This window comes from Eretmochelys imbricata, chromosome 2, assembly GCF_965152235.1.
Source record: "Eretmochelys imbricata isolate rEreImb1 chromosome 2, rEreImb1.hap1, whole genome shotgun sequence".
In the NCBI taxonomy this organism is placed as follows: domain Eukaryota; kingdom Metazoa; phylum Chordata; order Testudines; family Cheloniidae; genus Eretmochelys; species Eretmochelys imbricata.
Window position 1 is genome coordinate 193,091,757 of NC_135573.1, and position 26,218 is coordinate 193,117,974.

At 40.3% G+C, this 26,218-nt stretch overlaps 2 protein-coding genes across 6 annotated transcripts in view; one reads left to right on the plus strand and one right to left on the minus strand.

The window, feature by feature from the left end:
- Positions 1 to 4,229, plus strand: part of SNRK (SNF related kinase) — a 75,868-nt gene extending 71,639 nt beyond the window's left edge. For all 3 annotated transcript variants that reach the window (XM_077811217.1, XM_077811219.1, XM_077811218.1), the window contains exon 8: positions 331 to 4,229. In XM_077811217.1, coding sequence (XP_077667343.1) covers positions 331 to 1,549 — 1,219 coding nt within the window. In that variant the 3' untranslated portion in view covers positions 1,550 to 4,229. The remainder of the gene's footprint in view (positions 1 to 330) is intronic.
- An 18,468-nt stretch (positions 4,230 to 22,697) lies between these two features.
- The window catches only part of ANO10 (anoctamin 10), a 286,449-nt gene continuing 282,928 nt past the window's right edge, over positions 22,698 to 26,218 (minus strand). For all 3 annotated transcript variants that reach the window (XM_077811221.1, XM_077811220.1, XM_077811222.1), the window contains one exon: positions 22,698 to 23,300. In XM_077811221.1, coding sequence (XP_077667347.1) covers positions 23,238 to 23,300 — 63 coding nt within the window. In that variant the 3' untranslated portion in view covers positions 22,698 to 23,237. The remainder of the gene's footprint in view (positions 23,301 to 26,218) is intronic.

The following is a 26,218-nucleotide window of genomic DNA, read 5'->3' on the forward strand; positions in this document are numbered from 1 at the left end:
CCAAGTGCATACTGATTCTAGACCTCCCACAAACATTTGATTTAGTGTTTTCTGTGACGTTTGAAGAAAGTTTTTTTTCAATTTGTTTTCTGAGAGCTGTCATGGATTTTGCAGATCTCTAAATTGGAAACAACCAATTTAAATTATACTTATCATTTTTCTTAAGTTTTCTTTAAAATTACTATTTATAAATTGTACTGGCTTGCCAAGTAGGATAATTGCTGTGGCCTTTATGATCTCTCTATACTGTGACGATTTTATATTGTGTATTCTTAAGCTATCAGTCAAATCTAATTTTACTCTTTTTTCCCTTCACAATCTCTTACGTAGGCAATCATGGCCAACAAAAATCGATGTACCCCAGGACCTGGAGGATGACCTTACAGCTTCTCCTCTCTCCCATGCAACTGTTCCTCAGTCTCCAGCTCGCACTGCTGAAAATGTTCTTAATGGTCACAGAAGTAAGGCACTTGGCGATTCAGCAAAGAAAGAGGATATCCCTGAATTAGCTGGGCCAGCACTTTCAGTGGTTCCTTCAGTGAGCTTAAAACCCACCACTAGTGGCCGGAAGTGCTTGTTTAGAGTAGAAGAAGATGAAGAGGAAGATGAAGAAGATAAGAAACCCATTTCTCTTTCAACTCAAGTTGTTTTGCGCCGCAAGCCTTCAGTTACAAATCGTCTCACTTCCAGGAAGAGTGCACCAGTCCTCAATCAAATATTTGAGGAAGGGGAGTCAGATGATGAGTTTGACATGGATGAGAACTTGCCCCCGAAGCTCAGCAGGTTAAAAATGAATATTGCTTCACCGAGCACAGTGCATAAGCGCTACCACAGAAGGAAAAGCCAGGGTCGGGGGTCTAGTTGCAGTAGCTCAGAAACTAGTGATGATGACTCAGAAAGTAGGAGACGGCTAGATAAAGATAGTGGGTTTACATACTCCTGGCATAGACGGGATAGTAGCGAAGGGCCACCTGGAAACCAAGGAGACGGTGGTGGACAGAGCAAACCAAGCAATGGAAATGGAGGCGTAGACAAAACAAGCCCTAGTGATAACACCAAAAGTGGGGGAAGTCCCTCCACAGGCTCCAGTGGTAGCACTAATAACACTTCAGGTTCTACTCGTAAATGTGCTGGATCTGGAAACTCAATGCAGTTATCGTCTAGAAGTGCAGGGGACCTGGTTGAAAGCCTAAAATTGATGAGCCTTTGCTTAGGTTCGCAGATTCATGGCAGCACTAAATACATTATTGATCCTCAAAACAATCTGTCCTTTTCCAGTGTAAAAGTGCAAGAGAAATCAATGTGGAAAATGTGCATAAGTTCTACTGGGAGTGCAAATCCAGCCTCATCTTTGGGCAGCATAAAATTCTTTTCTGACCAAATGTCAGACACAGCAAATGCGTTGGAACGGATAAAGAGTAAGAACTTGAAAAATAATGTGCTACAACTACCTCTCTGTGAAAAGACTATATCTGTGAATATTCAGCGGAACCCCAAGGAGGGACTGCTGTGTACCTCCAGTCAAACTAGTTGTTGTCAGGTCATTTGACAGTGACCTGACTTAATAGCTCAATCTACTTGACAACACCATTCTTCCTGTTCAGAGCTGTGAACACCTTATTTCAATGAACCCCTTTTTTTGTCTTAATATTTTAAAGTGGGCTTTATGAGCAGTTATTTATTACATTTAAATTTTGTGTTTGCTTGATGGTATGACAATGCATGGTCTTTGTGCATGCTGCTAGCCAATACATCTTTCTTTCCCAACATAATAGACTATTTTATTGTGTAATTTTTACACATATAATTTTACTATGGAAGATCTGGATTAAATTAAAATGTATATCTGGATCCTAGTGTAAATGTAGCACTTGGAAGTTTCATATTCTGCACTTAAACTAGAGAGAGAGAGAGAAGCTTTTGTTTGCTTGTGAAATGTTAATTCTTGTTCTGACCTTCTGTGATATCTAAAATATGTGATATGTGGCATACTTCTGTGTGTCTGAAACAGAACCAAAGCAATAATGTTTTGATACTGAAAACTCCTCAGGGAGCTTTCAGATGTTCCAAGGCTTGTACAAAGCAAAGATGCACTGAAAATTAGTGATCTTAAACTATGATTTTAAACCCACACCTATTTGTCTTAAGCTATATGGTTAAAGTTGTGGCTCAAAATCAAACTGAAAAGATCTTGTTTTCCTATAGGCAAGATTTTTTTAAAAAGCAACTAGATTTGTAAGGCAGCTTTTTCCCATAGAAATGTGTTAATATTACAAGCAGACAATCTTCTTTTTTAATATAACAAAGGTAAATTATAAAGTCTACTTCTGAGTTTTTACATTCTAACTGAAAATAAATAGTTTGTATACATTACTTCCGTTAGTAGTAGTCTATCATGACAATTACCTTAAATATTTTAGCACTTCTTATTCTGAGTGTGACCCTTAGATCTCAAAATGCAATAAAGAATGGAAAATGTTTAAATAATTGGATGCAAATTTAAATTAATCAGTATTATTGTCCGATAAAAATTTTCCTCATCATTAGGCTTTTTGGCTCTTGTCAGGACTTAATATGTTGTGTTGTCTCCTGTATTTATTCTGTTTTGTTAATTTCCCTCAGTACTCTCATTTTCTATTAAAATCAAGTCCAGTATTTACAAAAACTAAAAATTGGGCACATAAGAAAATACCCTTCCACGTTCTTTAAAGCTATTAGCTTTTCCATTTTGTGTCCCCATTGCCATTAAAATAATGGCAAATTCGTGTGTTAGAATATTTCTGTACAAAAGGTTACTTTTGACCAGATGAACTAACTTTTTTGTGGAATTTTATTATCTAGAATAAAATATATTGCAGATTCCCAATTTTGGGAAGGGCAAGAATGTTTTATTTTTTCATGCTGTGCACTGGGTCTTCAAAGCAATGCTAGTAAAAATTGGTGGTATTATGTAGCAGCACCCCAGCCAGACATTGAATGGTCTGCGAGGAGTTTACACTGTTTAGCATATTGTAACATTTTTACACAATGGTCAAATACAATGCATTTCATGGACACCGTAGAGCGAGTAGAGCACCAAAGAACTGCATTACATTTGGTCATAATCTCTGTAGTTCACACTGGCTTTTCTTAATTAGTATGATACATTTTATTAGGACAATCTATATTGCACCGAGTACTTTTACTGGCTAGCCTAGCTAGGGATTATACATTCTGCTCCCTAAACAAAACAAGTGATAAACATTTTACTTTATGGAACTTTTCAGTTTTAAGCTACAGTTGCAGTTCAGTCAGTGTGATATTTATAAACTGAAAGCTACAAGAAGAGATGTGTGGGTGAAGCCATAGAACACATTTGCTTGATATTTTTGAGCAGGGATCTTATAAAGGGCCAGAAATAAGATGTGTGGTTCACAGACAGTGAGCATAACATCTATATTAAAAGTAAGAGAAAAGTTTATAAAGGGCATTGGCAATAAACTATTGCAGCTTTTTTTTCCAAGTATTGTAAATACTTTCCTGATATTATGTACAGCCTTGGAATGGCACCTTTTAACTAACCCCAGGTGTATTTTGTTTCCAATGTTTTTATATACAGATGTATATATGGTGCTCACTTTAGAACAGCAGTGTTGACCATTTATGCTGCATAGCTGTATTATAGCCTTATTAGTTGTGTATGGTTGGTTGAACTTCTGGGTGTACAAAAGTTAGTCTGAGTGTTATCCTTTTATCCATTTGTTCATAGGTGAATGATTGTGCATGTGTTGTATGTTATATTATGTTGTCATGTAAAAGGAAGGGAGAGAATAACCACTACATTAAAATAATATTGGACCAAACTATTTAGAGCGAGTAAACAGTTTCTTGTACCCCTTAACCTGTCTTTAAAAGTTGCATATAGTTATGGTAGCATATAAATTAAATATTGTGGAAAAACAATTAGTCTTGTATTTTTCTCCGTGTGTATATATAAATGTACCTTTAGAAACTTTATCTGTATTTAAGATGTGACAATCTTGACACAGAATTTTAAGTGTAGCAGTAAAAATAAAATAGAACAGAATTAAATAACTTCTCACCAAGAAAGAATGTGTGTGTTAAGAGGGTACAGAAATATCAGCTGATCTTGTCGGTTGCTTCCAGCAATGTTTGGCTTTCTTCATTGTGTAAACATTCACGGTGTGTGTCAGAAATGGAAAATCCAGTTAATAAAAATGACATCTTGATTGGTGCATAAACTTTGTTTTCCATGTCAACTTTATACAATTTGCTAAATCAGACTATTCATTCTACACTATGGGGTGAAATAAAATCTCTTCTGCTCTAGTATCACTTTACAGAACATATGAAACGGTGGTGGTGGTGGTGGTGGTGTCTGGGTCAAACAGACGGGGAAGTCTTTGCAACATGAGGCTAGATTCACGGAAGTGCCTAAAGTAGTAGTTTGGCACTGCTGACATTTACAAAACCATCACTCAGCTGTCCCCTATCCCTCTAGGTGCCTAAATTTTCACTGGTTGGGTATGCGCAATGTCATCTAGCTGCTCAGCAGTGAAGCTCATACTTATGCCCTAACAGGATTGTCAATCTAAGCAGGGTCTGTCCCAGTAGATGTGCTCAGTGCATGCTTAACCTGCACAAGAGACAGCAGGCTCCAAGCAGACTGGGAATTTTTGGGTCTGGCTGGTGGCTAGGGTACTTGGGATGAGGGAAACCCAAGTTTGAAGCCCTGATTTATATCATGAACTTGAACCTCACACTTCCCATAGCCGAAGTGCCCTAACCACCGGACTACCAATCTCTCTCTTTTTCTGGCCCAATAAATATTTATTTTTACAAAGTGGAACAGCTTCGGAAGAGACTGAGATGCAGAGTAGCTAATAGCCAGCTGGTTGGGGCACTCCTGGGATGTGGGAGACCTGGGTTCAAGTCCCTGCTTCAAATCAGGCAGAGCAGGGATTTAAAAGCAGGTCTTCTATGTTGCAGGAGACTACCCTAACCACTGGGCTATAAAGGGAATAGGCTTTCCTTCTCTACTCCCTCCACCCCCTGTGCAGCTAAGCTGTTTTAGGTGCCTAATTCCAGCTGAGGGTTCGTGTCAGAATTCTGAGCAAAGGAGAAGGCATCTCCCTCCATTTTGGAGTTAGGCCCTGCCCCTTGGCATTTTTTACTGGCTAGTTTAGGTGTTCACAAGCTGAGGGGAGAGCTGCCGATCTTCTGTATCTCTCCCCACACAATGCATGGTGAGTCGGAGTGCTTATCTTGGACCTGTGAATTCCAGTGGGTACCAGGGCACTTGAGTTACACATTGCACTTGTGTATCCTTAATATGGAACACCAGCGTTAAGGCTACAGAAGAGGTTAGTTGAAAGTCCCATGTTTTCACTTTAAGTGTCCACCCACACAGCTGCATTTGTTTAGTTACACTGGTGCAATTTTGGTGTCTAGACAAGACCACAACTATTTTTTGTGCTTAAAATGTCTATGGCCGGCAACAATGGAAATGTTTCAGAGTCACAGCCGTGTTAGTCTGTATCTGCAAAAAGAACGGGAGGACTTGTGGCACCTTAGAGACTAACCAATTTATTTGAGCATAAGCTTTCGTGGACTACAGCCCACTTCATCGGATGCATAGAATGGAACATATAGTAAGAAGATATATATACAGAGAACACGAAAAGGTAGAATTAGCCATACCAACTGTAAGAGGCTAATTAATTAAGATGAGCTATTATCAATAGGAGAAAAAAACTTTTGTAGTGATAATCAAGATGGCTCATTTTGACAATTGACAAAGTATGAGGATACTTAACATGGGGAAATAGATTCCATATGTGTAATGACCCAGCCACTCCTAGTCTCCATTCACACCCAAGTTAATAGTATCTAGTTTGCATATTAATTCAAGCTCAGCCGCTTCTCGTTGGAGTCTGTTTTTGAAGCTTTTCGGTTGCAAAATTGCCACCTTTAAGTCTGTTCCTGAGTGACCAGAGAGATTGCAGTGTTCTCCTACCGGTTTTTGAATGTTATGATTCCTGATGTCAGATTTGTGTCCATTTATTCTTTTGCATAGAGACTGTCTGGTTTGGCCAATGTATGTGGCAGAGGGGCATTGCTGGCACATTATAGCATCACATTAGTAGATGTGCAGATGAATGAGCCCCTGATGGTGTGGCTGATGTGGTTGAGTCCTATGATGGTAACTAATACTTCTGAATGATGAGGGAACATAAGAATGGCCCTACTGAGTCAGACGAAAGGGCCATCCAGCCCAATATCTTGTCTTCCAACAGTGGCCAGAGCCAGGTACCCCAGAGGAAATGAACAGGTAATCATCAAGTGATCTATCCCCTGTCACTCATTCCCAGCTTCTGGCAAACAGAGAACACTTCAACCTCTCTGGCCACTCAGTAATAGACTTAAAGGTGACAATTTTGCAACAGAAAAGCTTCAAAAATGCACTCCAATGAGAAACTGCTGAGCTTGAATTAATATGCAAACTAGACACCATTAACTTGGGTTTGAATAGAGACTGGGAGTGGCTGGGTCATTACACATATGGAATCTATTTCCCCATGTTAAGTATCCTCACGCCTTCTTGTCAACTGTCTAAATGGGCCATCTTGATTATCACTATAAAAGTTTTTTTTCTCCTGCTGATAATAGCTCATCTTAATTAATTAGCCTCTTACAGTTGGTATGGCTACTTCCACCTTTTCATGTTCTCTCTCTGTGTATGTGTGTGTAAAATCTTACTAATGTTCCATTCTATGCATCCGATGAAGTGGCCTGTAGCCCACAAAAGCTTATGCTCAAATAAATTTGTTAGTCTCTATGTTGCCACAAGTATGTCTAACAATTGAAAGGTAACTTTAGCTGTTTGCTCCTGGAGGGTTTCTCTTCAGCCTCAATGTGTCACCTCACTCTTAAACATCTGAACTTTAAGAATGTAGCATATAAATGTTGGTCTCAGATTAAGCCATTTCATTCTTCTTCTGCCTCCAGTGAACTTGGAGAACAATTGATCACTACGCACTGTCCTCTTTGTAACAGCCTGTAATGTATTTGAAGATTGTATCAGCATCTCTTGCCAGTCTTCTTTTCTCAAGACTAAACATATCCAGGATTTTTTTTTTTTGGAGGGGGGGGGGGGAACCTTTCATTATAGCTCAAATTTTCTAAAGCTTTTATCATTTTTGTTTTTCTCCTTTGGTCACCTTTGTGTGTGTCTGCATCTTTAAGGTGTGGCACCCCAAACTGGACACAATACTCCAGCTAAGGCCTCATCACTACCAAATTACTGCCAATATCTTACCTACAACACGCCTGTTAATATATCTTAGACTATTTTGCCTAGTTGCCAACTGCACATTGTTGGCCCAACTTCAATTTGTGATCCACTATAAACCTCAGCTCCTCTTCAGCAGTACTACCATCTAGCCTGTTAGTCTCCATTTTGTATTTGTGCATTTGATTTTTCCTTCCTAAGTGTAGTTCGTTTCACTTGTCTTTACTGATTTCATCTAACTGATTTCAGACCAATTCTCCTATTTGTCAAGGTCATTTTGAATTCTAATTCTGTCCTCTCCAAAGTGCTTGCACAATCCCTCCCACCTTGGTGTCATTCACAGATTTTAGACTCCATTATCCAAGTCATTAATGAAACCTGCAGGACCCCACCAGCTATGCCCTCCCCGTTTGACAGAAAATTACTATGTTTTTTCAACTAGTTGTGCACCCATCTTATAGGAATTTCATCCAGACCACATTTCCCTAGTTTTATGAGAATGTAATCCCCAAAAAATAACTAATGGTTCCAAGATTGTTTCAGCTAGTTCCTTAAGTACCCTAGGATGAATTTCATCTTGTCCTGCCAACTTGAATACTTCTAACTTGTTTAAATACTCTTTATATACTGGTTTTAAGCTTATGTTCCTTCCCCTTATTGTTAATATTATGTTAAGCATCTGATCACACTTACCCATTTGAGCCATGTCTACGCTTACAAGCTTACAGTGGCACAGCTGTACTGATAGAACTATGCTGCTGTTCTCCCCCTGACATCATAAAATCAGCTCAATGAGCGGCAACGGCATCTCCCCCTGACATAGCACTCTGCTCATGAGTGCTTATGCCACCAAAGCTTATGTCTGTCAGGGGTGTGGCTTTTTCCCCCCACATCCCTGAGTGACAAAAGGTTTGCTGACATAAGTGATAGTGTAGATATGGCTTTAAATGAAGCCTGAAGCAAAACAGTCATTAAACAGCTACGCTGCATTGATGTCTTCCATTATTAGCTCTCCCTCCCCACTAAGTAGTGGACCTACACTTTCCTTAGTCTTTCTCTTGCTCCAGGTATTTATGGCATCTTTTCTTATGTTTATGTCCCTTGCTAAATGTAACTCATTTTGTGCCTTAGCCTTTTTGATTTTGTCCTTATGTGCTTGTCCTATTCTTTGGTATTCATCCTTAACAATCTGTTCATGTTTCCACTTTTTGTAGAATTCCTTTTTGATTTTCAAATAGTTAAAGAGTTCCTGGTGCAGCCATTTTGACGTCTTACTGTACTTCCTATCTTTCCTTCGCATTGAGATAGTTTGCACTTGTACCTTACTGCCAGCACTCCTTTTTCCCTTATATATTCTTCCCATGGGATCCTACCTACCCGTCCTCTGAGTTGCTTAAATCTCCTTTTTAAAGACCATTGTCCTTATTCTGCTGCTCTCCTTCCTTTCCTTAGAGTCATGAAATCTATATTTTCATGATCACTTTCATCCAAACTTCCTTGAACCTTCACATTTGCAACCAGTTCCTCCCTGTTAGTCAGAATCAAGACTGGCTGTCCCCCTGGTTACTTCCTCCTGCTTGCACACTTAGAATTACCTGAGAGGAAGCAGTTAGTAAGAGCAGAACAGAACTCTGAAATAATGCTAGAAAAAATTAAAATGTATCTATAAATAAATACAGATTCTAACTAAGATGGAGAAAAGAGGGACCAAATGTGATTCCAAAAAGTGGAAGGAATCAGCCAATTTTTCCACCCTTCAGGGGATTTTAAATACTGTATAGCATTTCACTGTAAAATTAGCCCATCAGTACCGTCAATCCTAATGACCAATTTCAAGATATGTAGGCAATTATCTATGTATAAATCCATAATTTAGATTGACAGAACTGTGTCTCAATTTGTATGTCTGAAGCCTAAATCTTGGATTTACTTTTCTAATTTAAGTTTAACAAGAGGCTGAGGCCTGTAACTGTTCCTATATTCAGTCAAAAAGAAAAGGAGTCCTTGTGGCACCTTAGAGACTAACCAATTTATTTGAGCATGAGCTTTCGTGAGCTACAGCTCACTTCATCAGATGCATACAGTGGAAACTGCAGCAGACTTTATATATACAGAGAGAATATGAAACAATACCTCCTCCCACCCCACTGTCCTAGCCTGAAGTATGAGTCTCTTCCCATTAACTGTTTTCTGTTAAACCTTCAGTTATGAGAAAGTTTCAAATTTAGAGCACGTATTAAATATGTGCTTTATTTCATCACTGATTTAATCTTTTACCTAATGTGCACTATACTTTGATTTCCACTGTTAACCTAACAGAAGGATGCCAGGGGCTTTTTACTAACAAGGTAAATCTTTGTAAAAGTTTAATTTATTCAATTTACTACTGGCACCTCTTCACAGTGCATGTAATCCCCAAAGCTGGGTCCCAAACTGCAGTGTGTAGTGTCCCTGACGTGGGAGATTGACTCTTCAGGAACAGCTGATCGAGAACACAGTAAACAAGCACTGAACCATGAGGATGATTGAAAAATTTAAATATTCAAGATCAAATACCCTGTTGGCTTGCATGCATTGTTGTGATTTACCAACTCATTTATTTACCGGACATCTGCTTTAGGTTAAAAATGGCTGTTTCAAGTGTATTTGTGATCCTTATTAAATGACAGCAAGTCACATTTATTCCTACTGTATCATCACACTGAATTACACTAGGGAGGAATTTGGCCTAATAACTCTTCACATGTGCAGCACAGAATGAAACTCTGACTTTGTTCACATTAGAAATCAATCTGTTTATAGCGTTTCAAGCAGGAAGGATATAAATATGTAGCTTGTTTTTTAAAAAGTGATTTCCAATTTTGAATAGAGCCTCAAGCATAAATTGACTCTCTCATAGGTGTGTCAGTGAGCTTCTGAAATGAACAGTCAGAAGTAAATCAAGGAAATGCTTGTTTTCTGCATTCAGACTCTGCTACGTTCACCTCTGTTTGTTTATTTGCATACATTTTACCAATATTTTCCTCTCTGGTTTGGGGAATCAATTCCCAACTAAGGAACAGATATATTCACTTGTTTAAAAAAGCATCTTTCCACTACCATCTAATCAATATGGTTATATTACAATGTATCAACTCAGATTTATTTTTCTTTAACGCTATGAACTATGCTTTTGTAAATTAAGTAGTGTGGGATTTAGTCATTGTATTGATAAGCTTTCGGGATAACCTAGCTCATGGCTCAAAAGCTGACACTTCTGGCATCTCAGCATGGTGCTAAGGGAACACTGTGCAGGCAGAGCAGGCATCTTGCTGAAGAGATGTAACAGAGGTCCTGATCATTTGTCTTATGACACTGGTTTAACACCATTTTCATGACTAAATCCCTAGGGAGGCATCTACATTGGGCCATCTTAAGTGTTCCTCGTAGTTGCATCTAAATCAGTTTTTTCCTCAGATAACCCCCAACCACACACACACCCCAATTTTGTCAGAGTGCTAGCACAGAGTATCTACCACATTCTCATCTGTGTGTCGGGGTGGGTGCCTAAGGTGTTTGGGCATCATGCGGGAGAAATTATATAAACGTGAGGTGATTATGTAGATTTTGTTCCACATCAGAAGTTTTGCAAACATTAACAGAAAGGGTTTGTGGACCAAGCACTGGCCCATACAAGTTGCTTTTTCATAAAAATAGAAACGCCTCTTGCCCCGAGAGCAGTTTGCTACATGTGAATATTTTTTTAAAATGAAATACATCTCCCCTGCCCCCAATCTCAGTTCTACACAGGGTAGGGATTTTTCATGGTACAATGCTATCTCTACTGCACAGCTTCTGCAGAGTACTGATGATGTTCTTTATGTCCTGGGGAGGGTGGGATTTCCCTGTGGCTCACAGCTGTATGTTTGGAGGAAGTTGGTCAAAGATGGTATTATCACATCATTATTCCAACCAAATATTTGGAACTGGACCTACTGGCATAAATTTGTGATTATTTGGCTGCTGCTACATTTTTCAATTCATTTTTATTTAAAGAGCCAACACACACAGCACTTTAGCAAAATGATCCTGTAAACAGTACCTTAACTAAATTAAATTAAAACAAAACAAAACAAAAAACCAAGTAGTCTAGGAGGGACCAAATCCCCACAGTGTCTGTCCTCAGGCTCCTACAAGAAACTTCTCATGTGTTACCTTTAGCTCCTTAAGCTGTATTCTTTTCCATGAGCACTAGACATCATTCAGACAGAATCCCTGTAACATCTTATGGGAGGGGGGTCCCTTAGTTCAGGCCCTGTTTGTCAGGATTCCCCAATGCAGTAGGTTCCATCTTCCCTGGAAGGGTCTTCATGAAATTCCTGACGTTTAAGACTCTCAAGTAGTATCTTTAAACAAGATTTAATTTAAAGAAATACCAGATTGAAGCAAAATAAATGGTCTGAATCACACTGCTTTTACTCACTATGTTACTAGTTAAGCCAGATATATTCACAATGTGTTTAACTGAAGTTACAGCCTTAACTTTCTATATGGCGTGTTCTCCTTTTTTGCGGTTGGCTGTCCAGTGGCACATCTTCTTTGGTTTTGGATGTCTTGGTCTCCCACCGTCTCAGAGCCCAGCCTATCACTATTTTTGATGTTAAAAGTAAAAGAATGCATTACATCAGATATTCCACAGTAAATAGTTTGATAAGGTGTTCCATCTGGGAGAAGAAGTGTAATAGTGCCTATTCTCTGTACAGAGGCCATTGTCCCTTGTATCATCTAACATCCTGCCATGTGGATCTACTTCCAAATTTCCTTTCTCAAAGCCCTAGCATTTCAAATGTCATTTTTAGGTGTTAGGTTGAGTCAAGCTCCATCTATCTTTTTTGTATAGTTTTCTCGCACCATTATTTCTATTCTATATCAGTTATGTTATTTGACAGATTAAAATCCATCTGTTACAATGGGAAAAGATTATTCCTGCTCATTTTTTCAGAGTGAGGTAAAAAATAACTATACCATGTGGAAAATGCAAGAACCAACTGCATGGGGCACTTTACAGAGAGCACAAAAGTCTACATATTCATTGGATCTTCAATAACCTTACTGTCCTCTAACAAAAAGGCTGTTCTAGTGTGATTTTTACTAAATAAATCAATCAATCAAGCTTAGTTCCTATTTATATCATGGCAGAATTATGCTGGGTCTGAAATCAGATCAAATGGATCATTGCTTTTTTGTCAATTGTGACAACCAGAACCTCCATTTCTCTGTCCTCCATACCCAGGGAAATTACCAAGTGAGCTTCTAGGACACTTAGAAAAAAATAGACGTAAGTGTGATTACAACTGGGCTCTGTGGTTTACTTAGATTTTACTTTTACAAGCACAGCACTCATCTTCATCCTTTATCTCCATGCATATTTATATTGAATTTTTTTGAATGGATTTACCACTCTAGTGCTCTAGCCTGTCATGTCTTTTGACAAAGTCTCCCTAGCAACCCTTGTCAATGATCCTATGGTAACCTTCTTCTTCTATCTTCCCTCTTAATACCTTGGATTAAAAAATAAATATTCATCCTAATATTTTTAGCTGGCAATACAACTTTACTTTGTTAGGAATTTTCATACAAACTGTCTTTCCAAACTGTTTACAGATTTACACAAGGCTGTTATAAGGGAGAAATAAAAACAACAGAACAAGAGAGAGATGAAGATGTATAGGTAGAAAGATTTCTTTTTCCATCAGGTGAGGTATGGATGAAGTCAATGAGGCAAAGAAGATACAGTTCCAGAGTTCGAGATGGAGAAAAACTCCTACACCAAAGGGGATGAGACTGGATAAAAAGAGACAGCAGACTGCTAGGAGACGAGAGGAAGGGAATGGAAAGAGGTCTATGGCAAAATACTACTTGAGAGACAAGGTGCGTGAGGTACTATCTTTTATTGGACCAACTTCTGTTGGTGAAAGTGACAAGCTTTTGAACTACACAGGTCTGTGTTGGTCCAATACAACATAGTACTTCACCTACTTTGTCTCCCTCATAGCCTGAGATCAACACGGCTAAAAGAACACTGCAAACAAAATATTACTTAGCATTTTATGGGGTAACTAATCCTGCACAGCAACTAAATTTAAATTTCTTTACCATGTTTGTATGGCTCCTAGATGCCTCTCTGGGGACCCTCTGCACTCCTCTAATATAAATAATAATAATAATCCCTATGAGATAGGTCATTGTTTCTCAAGCTTTGCCAGACTTGGTCCTCCCTACTGTTTTTCTGATAAGGGAAGGGCAGGGAGGTCACAACCCCTTGACACCTACTCACGACTCCCAGGTTGAGAAACCAAGAAATAGGTATTAACCCCATTTATAGATGGGAAAACTGAAGCAGAAGTGACAGGATTTGCCAAGGTCAGCGGGAGAATCCGTGTTAGAACCTCAGGATTTATTTCCAACATGTACTTAAATCCGTACTACGCCTCCCCCTGGTGGGCTAAAGTAAGCAGGAGGATTTTAAAGACCAGAATGACAGGTGAGCAATAGTCAAAAATACTCCTTGATATAAAATTCATCAAAGAATATTTTTGTTATGTTCTCCAGGTGGCCAGGATCAGAACCTCCTTCCCACCCATGTATGCTAGAAAATCAGGAAGTTTGTAGCCAGCTTCAGTGGCTCATCATCCAAGCCAGTGTTCTCCAGGAAGCCCATTTCACTCACCCAGATTTCTGGTTTCTCTCTCATTCCCTAACTAGTTTACACTACTCAAACCCAGTGGAAGTAGGAGGTTCGCAAGTTCAGGGCAGGTGTTACAGGGTGCCAGGTGGGACAATTGCCCAGAACCCAACACTACAGGGGCAGCCCGTGAAGCTAAGCTACATGCTTCAGCCCTTGGTGGTAGGGCTTCAGACAAGGCTAAGTGAAAAACAGTCTCAAGTATCACAGAGAAATGTAATTACAATATTTATATTCCAGTTGATTTATTTTATAATTATATGGTAAACAGGAGAAAGTCAGCAATTTTTCAGTAATAGTGTGCTCTGACACTTGTATTTTTATGTCTGATTTTGTAAGCAAATAGTTTTTAAGTGAGGTGAAACTTGGGATACACAAGACAATCAGACTCCTGAAAGGGATACAGTAATGTGGAAAGGTTAAGAACCACTACCATAGAGGGGCGGTGCTCAGACCTCATGGCTGTGGCCCCTCCCCTGGTTATGTGAGGTGGTGCTGCCACCCACCCCCCTCAGTTCCTTCATATCGCAAGCCTGTAAGATGAGACACCAGTACAGAGGGGAATATATGTCTACATAACATCTTAAAGAACCACAGTTACAGTAAGTAACTGTTTCTTCCTCTTCGAGTAGATGCAGATGTGTATTCTACTTAGGTGACAATCCAGAGGCGGGTCTTAGAGTCTACTGAAATCACAGGACTGCCCTTTCGAGACCTGTGTCTGCTTTGCAAGATGCGGTAATAGCTTAATGGTCTGTAAATATATGTATGGATGACCACATGGCTGCCTGCAAATGTCCAGTATGGAAATGTCACTGAGAAATGCTATCAATGTTGCTTGTACCCTCATGGGGTGAGCCCATATTCGCTGAGAAGGTGTAGCCAAAGCTATCTCATATGCAGTCTTGATTCAGGATGTTATCCATCTAGAGATGGTCTGTGCAGAGATCACTTGCCCCTTCATGCAGTCCACAAATGAAGAATTTATGGGTTTAAAGGTAGAGGAGGCCTGGGATTATTTTAAATTAAAGCTGCAGAAGCTATCGGAAGCCTGCATCCCAAGAAAGGGGAAAAAATTCATAGGCAGGAGTTGTAGACCAAGCTGGATGAGCAAGCATCTTAGAGAGGTAATTAAGAAAAAGCAGAAAGCATATAGGGAGTGGAAGAAGGGAGGGATCAGTAAGGCAAGCTACCTTATTGAGGTCAGAATATGTAGGGATAAAGTGAGACAGGCTAAAAGTCAAGTAGAGTTGGACCTTGCAAAGGGAATTAAAACCAATAGTAAAAGGTTCTATAGTCATATAAATAGGAAGAAAACAAAGAAAGAAGAAGTGGGACCGCTAAAAACTGAGGATGGAGTGGAGGTCAAGGATAATCTAGGCATGGCCCAATATCTAAACAAATACTTTGCCTCAGTCTTTAATAAGACTAAAGAGGATCTTAGGGATAATGGTAGCATGATAAATGGGAATGAGGATATGGAGGTAGACATCACCATATCTGAGGTAGAAGCGAAACTCAAACAGCTTAATGGGACTAAATCGGGGGGCACAGATAATCTTCATCCAAGAATATTAAAAGAATTGGCACAAGAAATTGCAAGCCCATTAGCAAGAATTTTTAATGAATCTGTAAACTCAGGGGTTGTACCGTATGATTGGAGGATTGCTAACATAGTTCCTATTTTTAAGAAAGGGAAAAAAAGTGATCCAAGTAATTATAGGCCTGTTAGTTTGACATCTGTAGTATGCAAGGTCTTGGAAAAAATTTTGAAGGAGAAGGTAGTTAAGGACATTGAAGTCAATGGTAAATGGGACAAAATACAACATGGTTTTACAAAAGGTAGATCGTGCCAAACCAACCTGATCTCCTTCTTTGAGAAAGTAACAGATTTTTTAGATAAAGGAAACGCAGTGGATCTAATTTACTTAGATTTTAGTAAGGCGTTTGATACGGTGCCACATGGGGAATTATTAGTTAAATTGGATAAGATGGGCATCAATAGGAATATTGAAAGGTGGATAGGGAATTGGTTAAAGGGGAGACTACAACGGGTCCTACTGAAAGGTGAACTGTCAAGTTGGAGGGAGGTTACCAGTGGAGTTCCTCAGGGATCGGTTTTGGGACCAATCTTATTTAATCTTTTTATTACTGACCTGGGCACAAAAAGTGGGAGTGTGCTAATAAAGTTTGCAGATGATACAAAGCTGGGAGGTATTGCTAATTTAGAGAAGGACAGGGATACCCTACAGGAGGATCTGGATGACCTTGTAAACTGGAGTAATAGGAATAGGATGAAATTTAATAGTGAGAAGTGTAAGGTCATGCATTTAGGGATTAATAACAAGAATTTTAGTTATAAGCTAGGGACGCATCAACTAGAAGTAACGGAGGAGGAAAAGGACCTTGGAGTATTGGTTGATCATAGGATGACTATGAGCTGCCAATGTGATATGGCTGTGAAAAAAGCTAATGTCGTCTTGGGATGCATCAGGAGAGGTATTTCCAGTAGGGATAAGGAGGTTTTAGTACCGTTATATAAGGCACTGGTGAGACCTCACCTGGAGTACTGTGTGCAGTTCTGGTCTCCCATGTTTAAGAAGGATGAATTCAAACTGGAACAGGTACAGAGAAGGGCTACTAGGATGATCCGAGGAATGGAAAACTTGTCTTATGAAAGGAGACTCAGGGAGCTTGGCTTGTTTAGCCTAACTAAAAGAAGGCTGAGGGGAGATATGATTGCTCTCTATAAATATATCAGAGGGATAAATACCAGAGAGGGAGAGGAATTATTTAAACTCAGTACCAATGTGGACACAAGAACAAATGGATATAAACTGGCCACTAGGAAATTTAGATTAGAAATTAGACGAAGGTTTCTAACCATCAGAGGAGTGAAGTTTTGGAATAGCCTTCCGAGGGAAGTAGTGGGGGCAAAAGATCTATCTTGCTTTAAGATTAAACTCGATAAGTTTATGGAGGAGATGGTATGATGGGATAACATGGTTTTGGTAATTAAATATTCATGGTAAATAGGCCCAATGGCCTGTGATGGGTTTTAGATGGGGTAAGATCCAAGTTACCTGGGAAAGAATTTTCTGTAGTATCTGGCTGATGAATCTTGCCCATATGCTCAGGGTTTAGCTGATCGCCATATTTGGGGTCGGGAAGGAATTTTCCTCCAGGGCAGATTGGAAGAGGCCCTGGAGGTTTTTCGCCTTCCTCTGTAGCATGGGGCACGGGTCACTTGCTGGAGGATTCTCTGCTCCTTGAGGTCTTTAAACTACAATTTGAGGACTTCAATAGCACAGATATAAGTGTGAGGTTTTTTTTGTAGGAGTGGTGGGTGAAATTCTGTGGCCTGCGTTGTGCAGGAGGTCAGACTAGATGATCATAATGGTCCCTTCTGACCTAAATATCTATGAATCTATGAAATGACACGAGCAAGCGAAGTGAAGCACAAAATGGTTTAGTCCTGGCTAGATGGAGGCACTGTTCTTCCGAGGAAGAGTGTGGTTTAGGGGAAAACACAGGTAAATACATTGCCTGAGTCAGATGAAACTGAGAGACCATTTTGGATAAAAACTTCGGGATGGTCAAGCAAACACAACATGATGTTGATGTCGGCAAGAACCTCCTTTGTGGAGCCACCCCCGAGTAACCAATCATCAAGGAAGTTGTGAATTCCTTTCCTCCTGAGATATGCCAGGACCACAGCCAGGCATTAGGTGAAGACTCGGTGGGCAGAAGAGAGGCCGAATGGGAGAAGCATATACTGAGTGATGTTCTTTTACCACAAAACAAAGTAACTTCTTGTGGCTTAGTAGAATTGCCTGGAGGTCCAGAGCAGCAAACCAGTCGTTATGAGACAGCATGGGGAGGACAACCGATAAAAGTGGATCATGCAGAACCTCGTGTATTTGATGAACTCGTTGATGCCACAAAGGTTGAGGATGGATCTTATCCCGCCCTTGATTTTTGGTATCAGGAAGTACCGGGAGTAGAAGCTGTGGCTGCAGCCGTTCCTGATATCCATTACCCATGTCAGCAGAGACCTGATCTGCTCAATAAGCAGCATCTTGTGAGAGCGGTCCCTGAAAAGGGACAGGGAGGAGAGGTGGGGAGCAGGCATGGAAAGGAACTGGATTGTGTGGCCGATCTGACAATGTCTAGGCAATGTAATTAATTCCCAAGGATTGTAAAAATGGGGCAGCTTGTCCCCAAAAGGACAGGGGGACAAAGATGGCGGAGAAATGACTGTACCACTGCTTTGAACTAAGGAGTCAAAATGGGTGCTTAGCAGGTTCCGGGGGAGGGTACCCAAAGCCTGAGCCCAACTGCTTCCTCTTGTGGGATCTATCGCTTTTTCTAGGGTAGTCCCACTGCTTTTGGGGAGTGGGGGTGGCGGGGGAGAAGGCTGCGCAAGGAATGCTGTGGGCGATATTGCTGCTGCTGAGCCCCATAGTGGTGTCTTCCTGTGGAGGCATGTACACACCCAAGGATCTTAAAGTAACTCTGGAAGCCTTAAAGTAGGGCAAAATGTCATCTGTCTTGTCCAAGAACAACATCCGTCCATCAAAGGACAAGTCCTCAGTGGCTTGCTGGATATCCAAACCTATCCGAGTGTTTTGCGACCAAGAACCCCTCCTCCTCATAATTAACACTGAGGCCATCACCCTTGCCGTGATATGCGCAATGCCAAGGGTGGACTGCAGGGATGTTTTGGCCTCCAAGCAGCCTTCTGCAACAAATGTCCAAAACTCCTCATGCGAGGCCTCAGACAACTGGTCCACGAATTTAGACATGGCTGACCAATTCAGAAAATCATACTTGGACAGCAAAGCTTGTTGATTCGCAATCCTTATCTGTAGGGATGATGAGGTATAGCTTTTTCTGCCCAGAACATCCAACCACTTGAAGTCTCTGTCCTTGGACAGAGACTTCAACCTACCCTACCGGGCCTGTCATTCACCACCGTTACAACAGGGAATTTGGGGCTGGATGTGAATAAACTCTTCAAATCCCTCATGTAAATGAAGTACCACTTTTCCATGCGCTTAGTCACCAGCGGTACCGAGGCCAGTGTACTTAACGGGGCTCTCGCCAGCTCAAGGAACACATCATTAATTGGGAGGGCCACTCTCCCAGGGATGGCGGGCTGTAGAATGTCTACCAGTTTGTGTTCTCCTGGATGTAGAGAAATGTGGCTACATGGTGTAAAATGTCCTGGTATGCCTTAAAGTCCTCTGGAATAGATGCAGAGGACAAACCAGGCAGCATGGCATTATCTGGTGATGAGGGTGAGGCTCTCGTTTGAGCCACAACTGGCTCTTGCTCTCTGGACGAAGAACCCGGAAGGGAGGACACCAGCGGCTCTGCAGGGAGGAAGACCACCTATGCCTGGGCTTGCAGCTGACCCACAGTAACCATTGTCAATCTGGTGGGTGACTCCAGCTTTGAATGAGATGAGGAGTGGGATCTCCACAAGCATGGAGCATCCTACTGAGTCCAAGGAGGCCACAGATACTTGTAGCAGATTGGTGGCCAGTAGGGGCCAGGGCAAAGATCTCCGTCCCAGCCATGAGGTGCATGCCAACCCTGGGAGCCATACTGGTCCATTGGCGGCCCTCAGAGCTCACCAGGTGATATGGAGTGGGAAGATGACAACCCTGACTCAGAAAAGCCCCAGGATCTCAGAGACATGGGCGGAGCGATGCCCTAGGGAGCCAATACGTGGCCCAATTCATCCATTGCCCCGATGAAGCTGGTACCATCAGTATCAAGCATGTCAGTGCTGCAGGCAGTGATGGTCCCGGTGTAAACAGTGGTACTGGAGCACCCAGGTGCATCAACATTGAGGGCGGTGAAAGCTGCCATGGGAGCATCTGCAGCATTGAATACAGCAGGGCCAAAGAAGGTCTTGGTGCCGAGGTCCCTCATACTGATTCCGGTACAGTCTCCTTCCCCACCACAGAGAGGGGAGCACATGCCATCCCATGTTCCAGAACCAGTCCTAGTCCGGCCCACCCTTTTCCTGGGGGAGGAAGAGGAGTCGTCCTATGTCCTGGAGTCTTCCTGATTGGACTTATGAGACCTTTTCCTCGGTCCTGAGGACAGAGAACGGGTCCTTCGCCTCTTTAGAGAGGTGCCTGCGCCGGAACAAAAAGTGGCAGAGCTCTCTGAGCCCAAGGGCGATCTTCGGCCCAAGTAGAGCCTCATTACCAGATCAGGCCATGTGGCCTGTTCAAGCAGGTGCTGCTTGAGTTGAAAGTTCCACATCACCTGAGTCTGCTTCCTGAATGATTTGCAGATTGAACAACGCTCTTTGAAGTGGGCCTCACCAAGAGAGAGCAAGCACTCTTCAGTATCGCTCCTTCACACGACAGACAATGTTTAAACCCCAGTGAAGGCATCACTCAGGAACACTATCTAGCAGCTAACACTATCTACTGACTACTAACACACACTAACTAATTATATACAATGAACTAGGCTGAGACTAAATGCAAGGGTTGTGAGACTATAACCACATAGAGCTCCGACTCCAGCCATGGGTGGTGAAAAGGAATGGAGGGGGGGCCGGGGCCAGGGGAGTGGCCAAAACCATTAGGCGCAAGTGTTGCCCCTCTATGGATACTGCTAGGCAAAAGTCTCCAGCTCCAGCATGCTGGGCATGCACACACCTAAGTAGAATACGTGTCTGCATCTACTTGAAGAAGTAGTTAACGCTATAATGGAATTTAAGGGTTCTTGCTACAGAATTTGGTTCCATTGTGCTATGGAGTACACCAGCCTCTGATCAAGGCACTAATTTTATTGTTGCAATAATTTCCCAAGACACTCAGTACTTCACCCAATTCCTACTTAAAAGCTATATGAAAAAAGTACATTAATGTTTCATGTCAGAGCCTCATACTCATAGTTTCCCCGTTCCTCTTCTCCCTTTCTCTAATAGCAATGCAGGAGCTTAGTCTCCATTTGGTTAGTTTCTTGGTAACACAGGCTGGAGAGTATGTGTTTCTGATGGTATTTACTATATCTCTTTCCACTCTGCATGCATTTAACTACCATAAAAATGCCTATGCCACACTTTAGGCACCCTTGTCATCAATGAAAAATGCAATCCCTATGCAACGAAGGTAATATAAATAAGAACACAAGAACAGCCATACTTGGTCAGACCAATGATTCATCTAACCCAGTATCCTGTTTTCCAACAATGGTCAATGCCAGATGCTTCAAAGGGAATGAAAAGAATGGGGGAATTATCAAGTGATCCATCCCATCATCCAGGCCCAGCATCTGGCAGCCAGAAGCTTTGGGACATGCAGAGAATATGATTGCACCTCTGACCATCTTGAGTAGTAGCCACTGATAGATCTATCCTCATTGAACACATGTAATTCTTTTGTGAATCCACTTTACTTTTGGCCTTCACAACTTACCCTGGGAATGAGTTCCACAGGTTGACTGTGTTGTTTCCTTTGTTGGTTTTAAACCTGCTATTAATTTCATAGGGTGACCCCAGGTTCTTGTGTTATGTGAAAGGGTTATTCACTTTCTCCACACCACTCATAATTTTATATACCTCTATCATATCCCTCAAGTCAACAACAAATTGCCAACAAACCACCACTCACAGGAACATATTCCAAAACAAAATTACGCATTATTAACATTCACAAAAGAGATCTATCCCTTAGATCTTCAACTCTCCCCCAAATGTTCGTTCAAAGAGCTTGGCTTTGCACATACCAAAAACCTTAATAGATCTGGGCTATTTTAGACCAAAGTGTGGAATGAATTCCATAGCTGAAGGGTCTTCATGGAGAACACCCTGCCAGCAGTTCTCTCTCTTATATGCCAGCTTCCACTGATCACAGCTGTGGCAGGAAAACAGAGGGAGAGAAGAGTTGTCTCAGGTCATTTAGCACTTTACAGATCCAAAAATCAAAACTTTAAACTCCATACAGAAGACTATATGTTAGCTTAACTGTGTTATTCTGTGATGAGTACCCTTTGTCACAAGTATCTCTTACTTACAAATGTAAAAGTTTGCTGTGTAATGAAGTATTCAGGTGACAGGTTCTCTTGTGGTAGAATTTTGAAATATATCCAAGTCAGTGCAATTATCTTCATCAGATCTATCCAAATAGGATTGCATAGCTAACACAAAAGTATTTCACATCCAGGGAAGTTCGCTCTGACAGAGATGAAAGCTGAATATCAACAGAAAACAAATTGACTTGAGGCCACATGACCTAGAAATATAGATTTTGAGCTTATTACCATCAGAAAACAATTTAAAAATAGGAGTATTACATTTTCATGATATGCAAGAAAGAGTCAAATATCTCAGTACATGTGTGAAAGTATCAGACATACAACCATGTAGTGTTCATTTTAATAGCTCTGTTACTATCATTTCAGTTAACAAAAAAGATCCATTAATACAGGACTATTGTTCTGAAGAACCACCAAATGGTAATCAGAGTTAATGCTGAATTAAAAGAATACACAATCACCATTCATCTTCATAAACTACTAATCAACAATCCCTGTTTCATGCCAAATGCTTTCTTAACAGCTTCTGAAAATAATTTAATTGAGATTCTTTATATAATGAACATATTGTAATCTCATTTTATAGTATACATTTCCAAATAACTAGTTTTGTGATTGGTTCTATGGAAAAAAATCAGACATCACACTATATAATAAACAAAATTTAGATTAATTTCCTAGTAAATGCTGTGAACAGTGTATAATAAGCTGTCTTTGAAAAAAGATATGCCTTTGGAAATGATTAACTATTCTACTACAAGGACAAAAATGGTTAACAAGCATAAGGAATGGTACACTAAAAATTAAGTTCTAATACGCCTTCTCTTGACAAGCTGCAGATCCCGACTACATTTAGCATCAGGATACCTACTCTTAAAGATCTGTTTAATATAATTTTGATATAATGTACAGTTGGTTATGACATATTTCAACCAGACCTAGCATAAACTGGAGTGATGCTCTATATTCTGTCTCACTGGACAACTGTTGAATACTCGATAAGAAATGAAGAGGAAAAGGAAAAGGGAAACCATTTTTCATTGTGTCAAGCAATCAGTCTTGATGACCAAGTACAGATAATAGATACTATCTATTGAGTAATACATTGTAGAGTGCAAATACAGTAAATACTTTAAAAGCATGTTCACATGCTAATGCTCAGTTCATCTTCTTTTCTCCATGTGTTTCCTCCTTCAATGACTCAGCTGCAAGTTTCATTTGCTGTGAGGGAAAAAAAATGGTATCACACACTTGTTGCAGCATAGTTTAAATAAAGTGAACAAAACAATGGAATCCAAAGGTAGAACTGAAAAAAGTATCACTTTGAATCTAATCAAATAATGTTTAAAATGACAAGAAATAATTTTAAATTAATTCAAACATTCCTTTGTAAAAAAAGTGAAAACACACTGAGCTTACAGCATGCCTGAATTTTACAAGCGAGAGACAGGAACAGACAGTTTTTATTTGGTAACTGCCTGTCTTTCGAGATCTGAAGAAGCACTCTGTTAGGCTGAAAGTGTATCTTGTCTTACCAAGAGAAGTTGGTCCAATAAAAGATATTACCTCACCCACCTTGTCTTTCTCACTAAAAGACATAGAGACTGACAGTTCAGATTATATGTTAATTGCTTGCATGGTGAACAATACTTATACAGGTCTATGGACATAAGCAAACTCCTTCAAATGGAGTTACTGAGCCCTGGAGGTACCGCATGTAGATTAGTAAGGCTGCAAGTTGCAACACTGGAAGAGTATATAAAATTAAATCTATTCTTTTAATAACTGGCCTTGTTTTCGAAAGGACTATGTGAGGAGTTAAATACAATTCTAATATTTACCTGCCATTTATAATTTCACTGACATTTTGAACTAGCATTTCAGATTGATTAACTTCTCTTTGCTATAAAGTCTATCAAAAATATTTCATGGAGGTATTGGTAAATCACACATCTATAAAACTATATATTTTTTAATTTTAGAGGTGTTTATTCTTGGAGAATGCATTAGCCTTTTAGGGTGTCATTTTATGGCCTTTCTTTGAAAAATTAAAATAGGTGGTGAAGCTGTCTAATAGAACCTCTTTCCAATTAAACTAATTAATTTTTTAAAAAAAGCTGTCTCTCAACTGCACCTAACTTTTTTGGAAAGTAGGTCTTAGATCTACTGTGTTCCTATATTTAATAACAAGGTTTCAACCTGCTCACATATCTATAATAAACATAGTTAAAACCTTGTTATGTACCACACCATAATATTTACTTCACCTGTAGTATTTCTGGCATTCTGTATAGTGAAAATGAGGAATGACACAGTAACTAGGCACTGCAAGTGTACCATACATTTCAACATTTGTTGCCCATTGTACAACTCATCCATGTTCTGTTTTCTGTAGCATGGTAAAGAGATTGTGTTGCTTGAAAGCTTGTCAGTTTAATTTATTAAAGTTACTATTTTCATGGAATTGCCAGGCTAGCACCTCTGCCTGCTGATAGCTCAGAACCCTGGGAACATGCACACTAAGCTGCCAGCAGGGCTGCTGCTAACAAGACCTAACTGTGCTCCTAGGTCTCCTCCTCCCATGAGCAAGCCTGGCCCTTGCATCCTGACTCCATGCTGTCTTTGATTGCCTATTTGTTCACTTCTCCCACAAATGCCTTTCTTCTTTCTCCCATGTAACCTCTACCGCATGGAACCTCCCTCCCTAAACTAAACCGTAAAACCACCCCCCCCCAATCCTCCTTTGAACTCCTTGTCAATATTCACTTCTACCTGACTACAGGGACTTTCAACTAATAATGGCTAGGCAGAGGGCCAATAGAGATTACAGATATGTTATTTATATTTTATATGAATATTTTAATGGCATGACCAGATACAATCTAAATGTGCACACAACTAACCTATGTAATCTGGCATTCCTATCACTGTTATCAGAAGTCCCTTAGTTCTACCTCTTCTTCTGTCTGCGTGCATTAAAGCTGATGACCGTATTGTTTGTGTTTACGTAGTCATCATATCCTGTGACGAGAGGCCAGAGAGCATGCCGATATCAGGAGTGTAGCGAGAGGGGTAGCTTTGGATGAACATAATTCATGAAGAAATCTCCCACATTTAGGAACCCAAACATGCAGCCTTGGTATCACAGGGTCAAAAACTTATTTCTTTTCCATTTGTTTTGATAGTTATGTGATGCTTCTTCCTGGGCCATATTTTCAGGTTCGTAAAATGGTGACCATGAAGATGAATTGTAACAAAGTAATTTTATATAGGATGGAAAAATTAAATTACTTGGACATATTCATATTCTTGGTCATTACATGCTCCATTTCAAAAATGTGAATGGAATTTGCCTGTAGACTAAGCATCCGTCTCCTGACCAGGTAGTCCTGCAGGTGTTAAAGAGGAAATAGCGAGCCCTACTGAATATAAATTTTACTGTACTGAAATGTCTTGAATATTGTACCGTATGTTTTTCTCGTAAAATTATTGAAGTTAATTTTTTTTTAAATTTTTTATTTCTACTGGCAGGCTTTTGAGAGACCCTACTGCTCAATGCATCACTATCGTTGGGGGGCTCCCAAAGTCCCTTGGAAGAGAGTGTTAAACTTCATTTTATTCAGTTCCTTTTCTTTGCCAGGCAATCTGCTGCTAAAATAGATTAATTTACTCCCTGGTAAAAATAAAATCTGGAAAGAGGGCAGTGGTGGTGATGTGTGTTATTCCTGAAGCTACAGTTAAGGTTTTGTCTCCATTACCGGAGAGGGCTCAACATGAAGCAAGGATGCCGGGCATCAAAAATATCTGCTGAGGGAAGTTGAAGTCATTATGTGCAGCTTCTCAGTAAGAAGACTGTATGATCATTCAAGAATCTGTGGAAGCAGAAAGAGACTGGATGAAGCTGAGCCAAAAGAACTGTTCACCTACCACCTGCAGTTAACAGGTATAGGTCTCACAATATTAGAAAAAATAGAATTTGTGCACGTATACTAAGGCAGTGAATATTGAGAATAAATGCCATAAAGATACATTGAAACAAGTAAGAAATAACTCGCTATTCTTTGGAGAGAAAGGGGATTGAAAGATATAGTCAAAGCAAAGAGAACAGATTGCGATGAACCTAAACGTGAGGAGGGAGG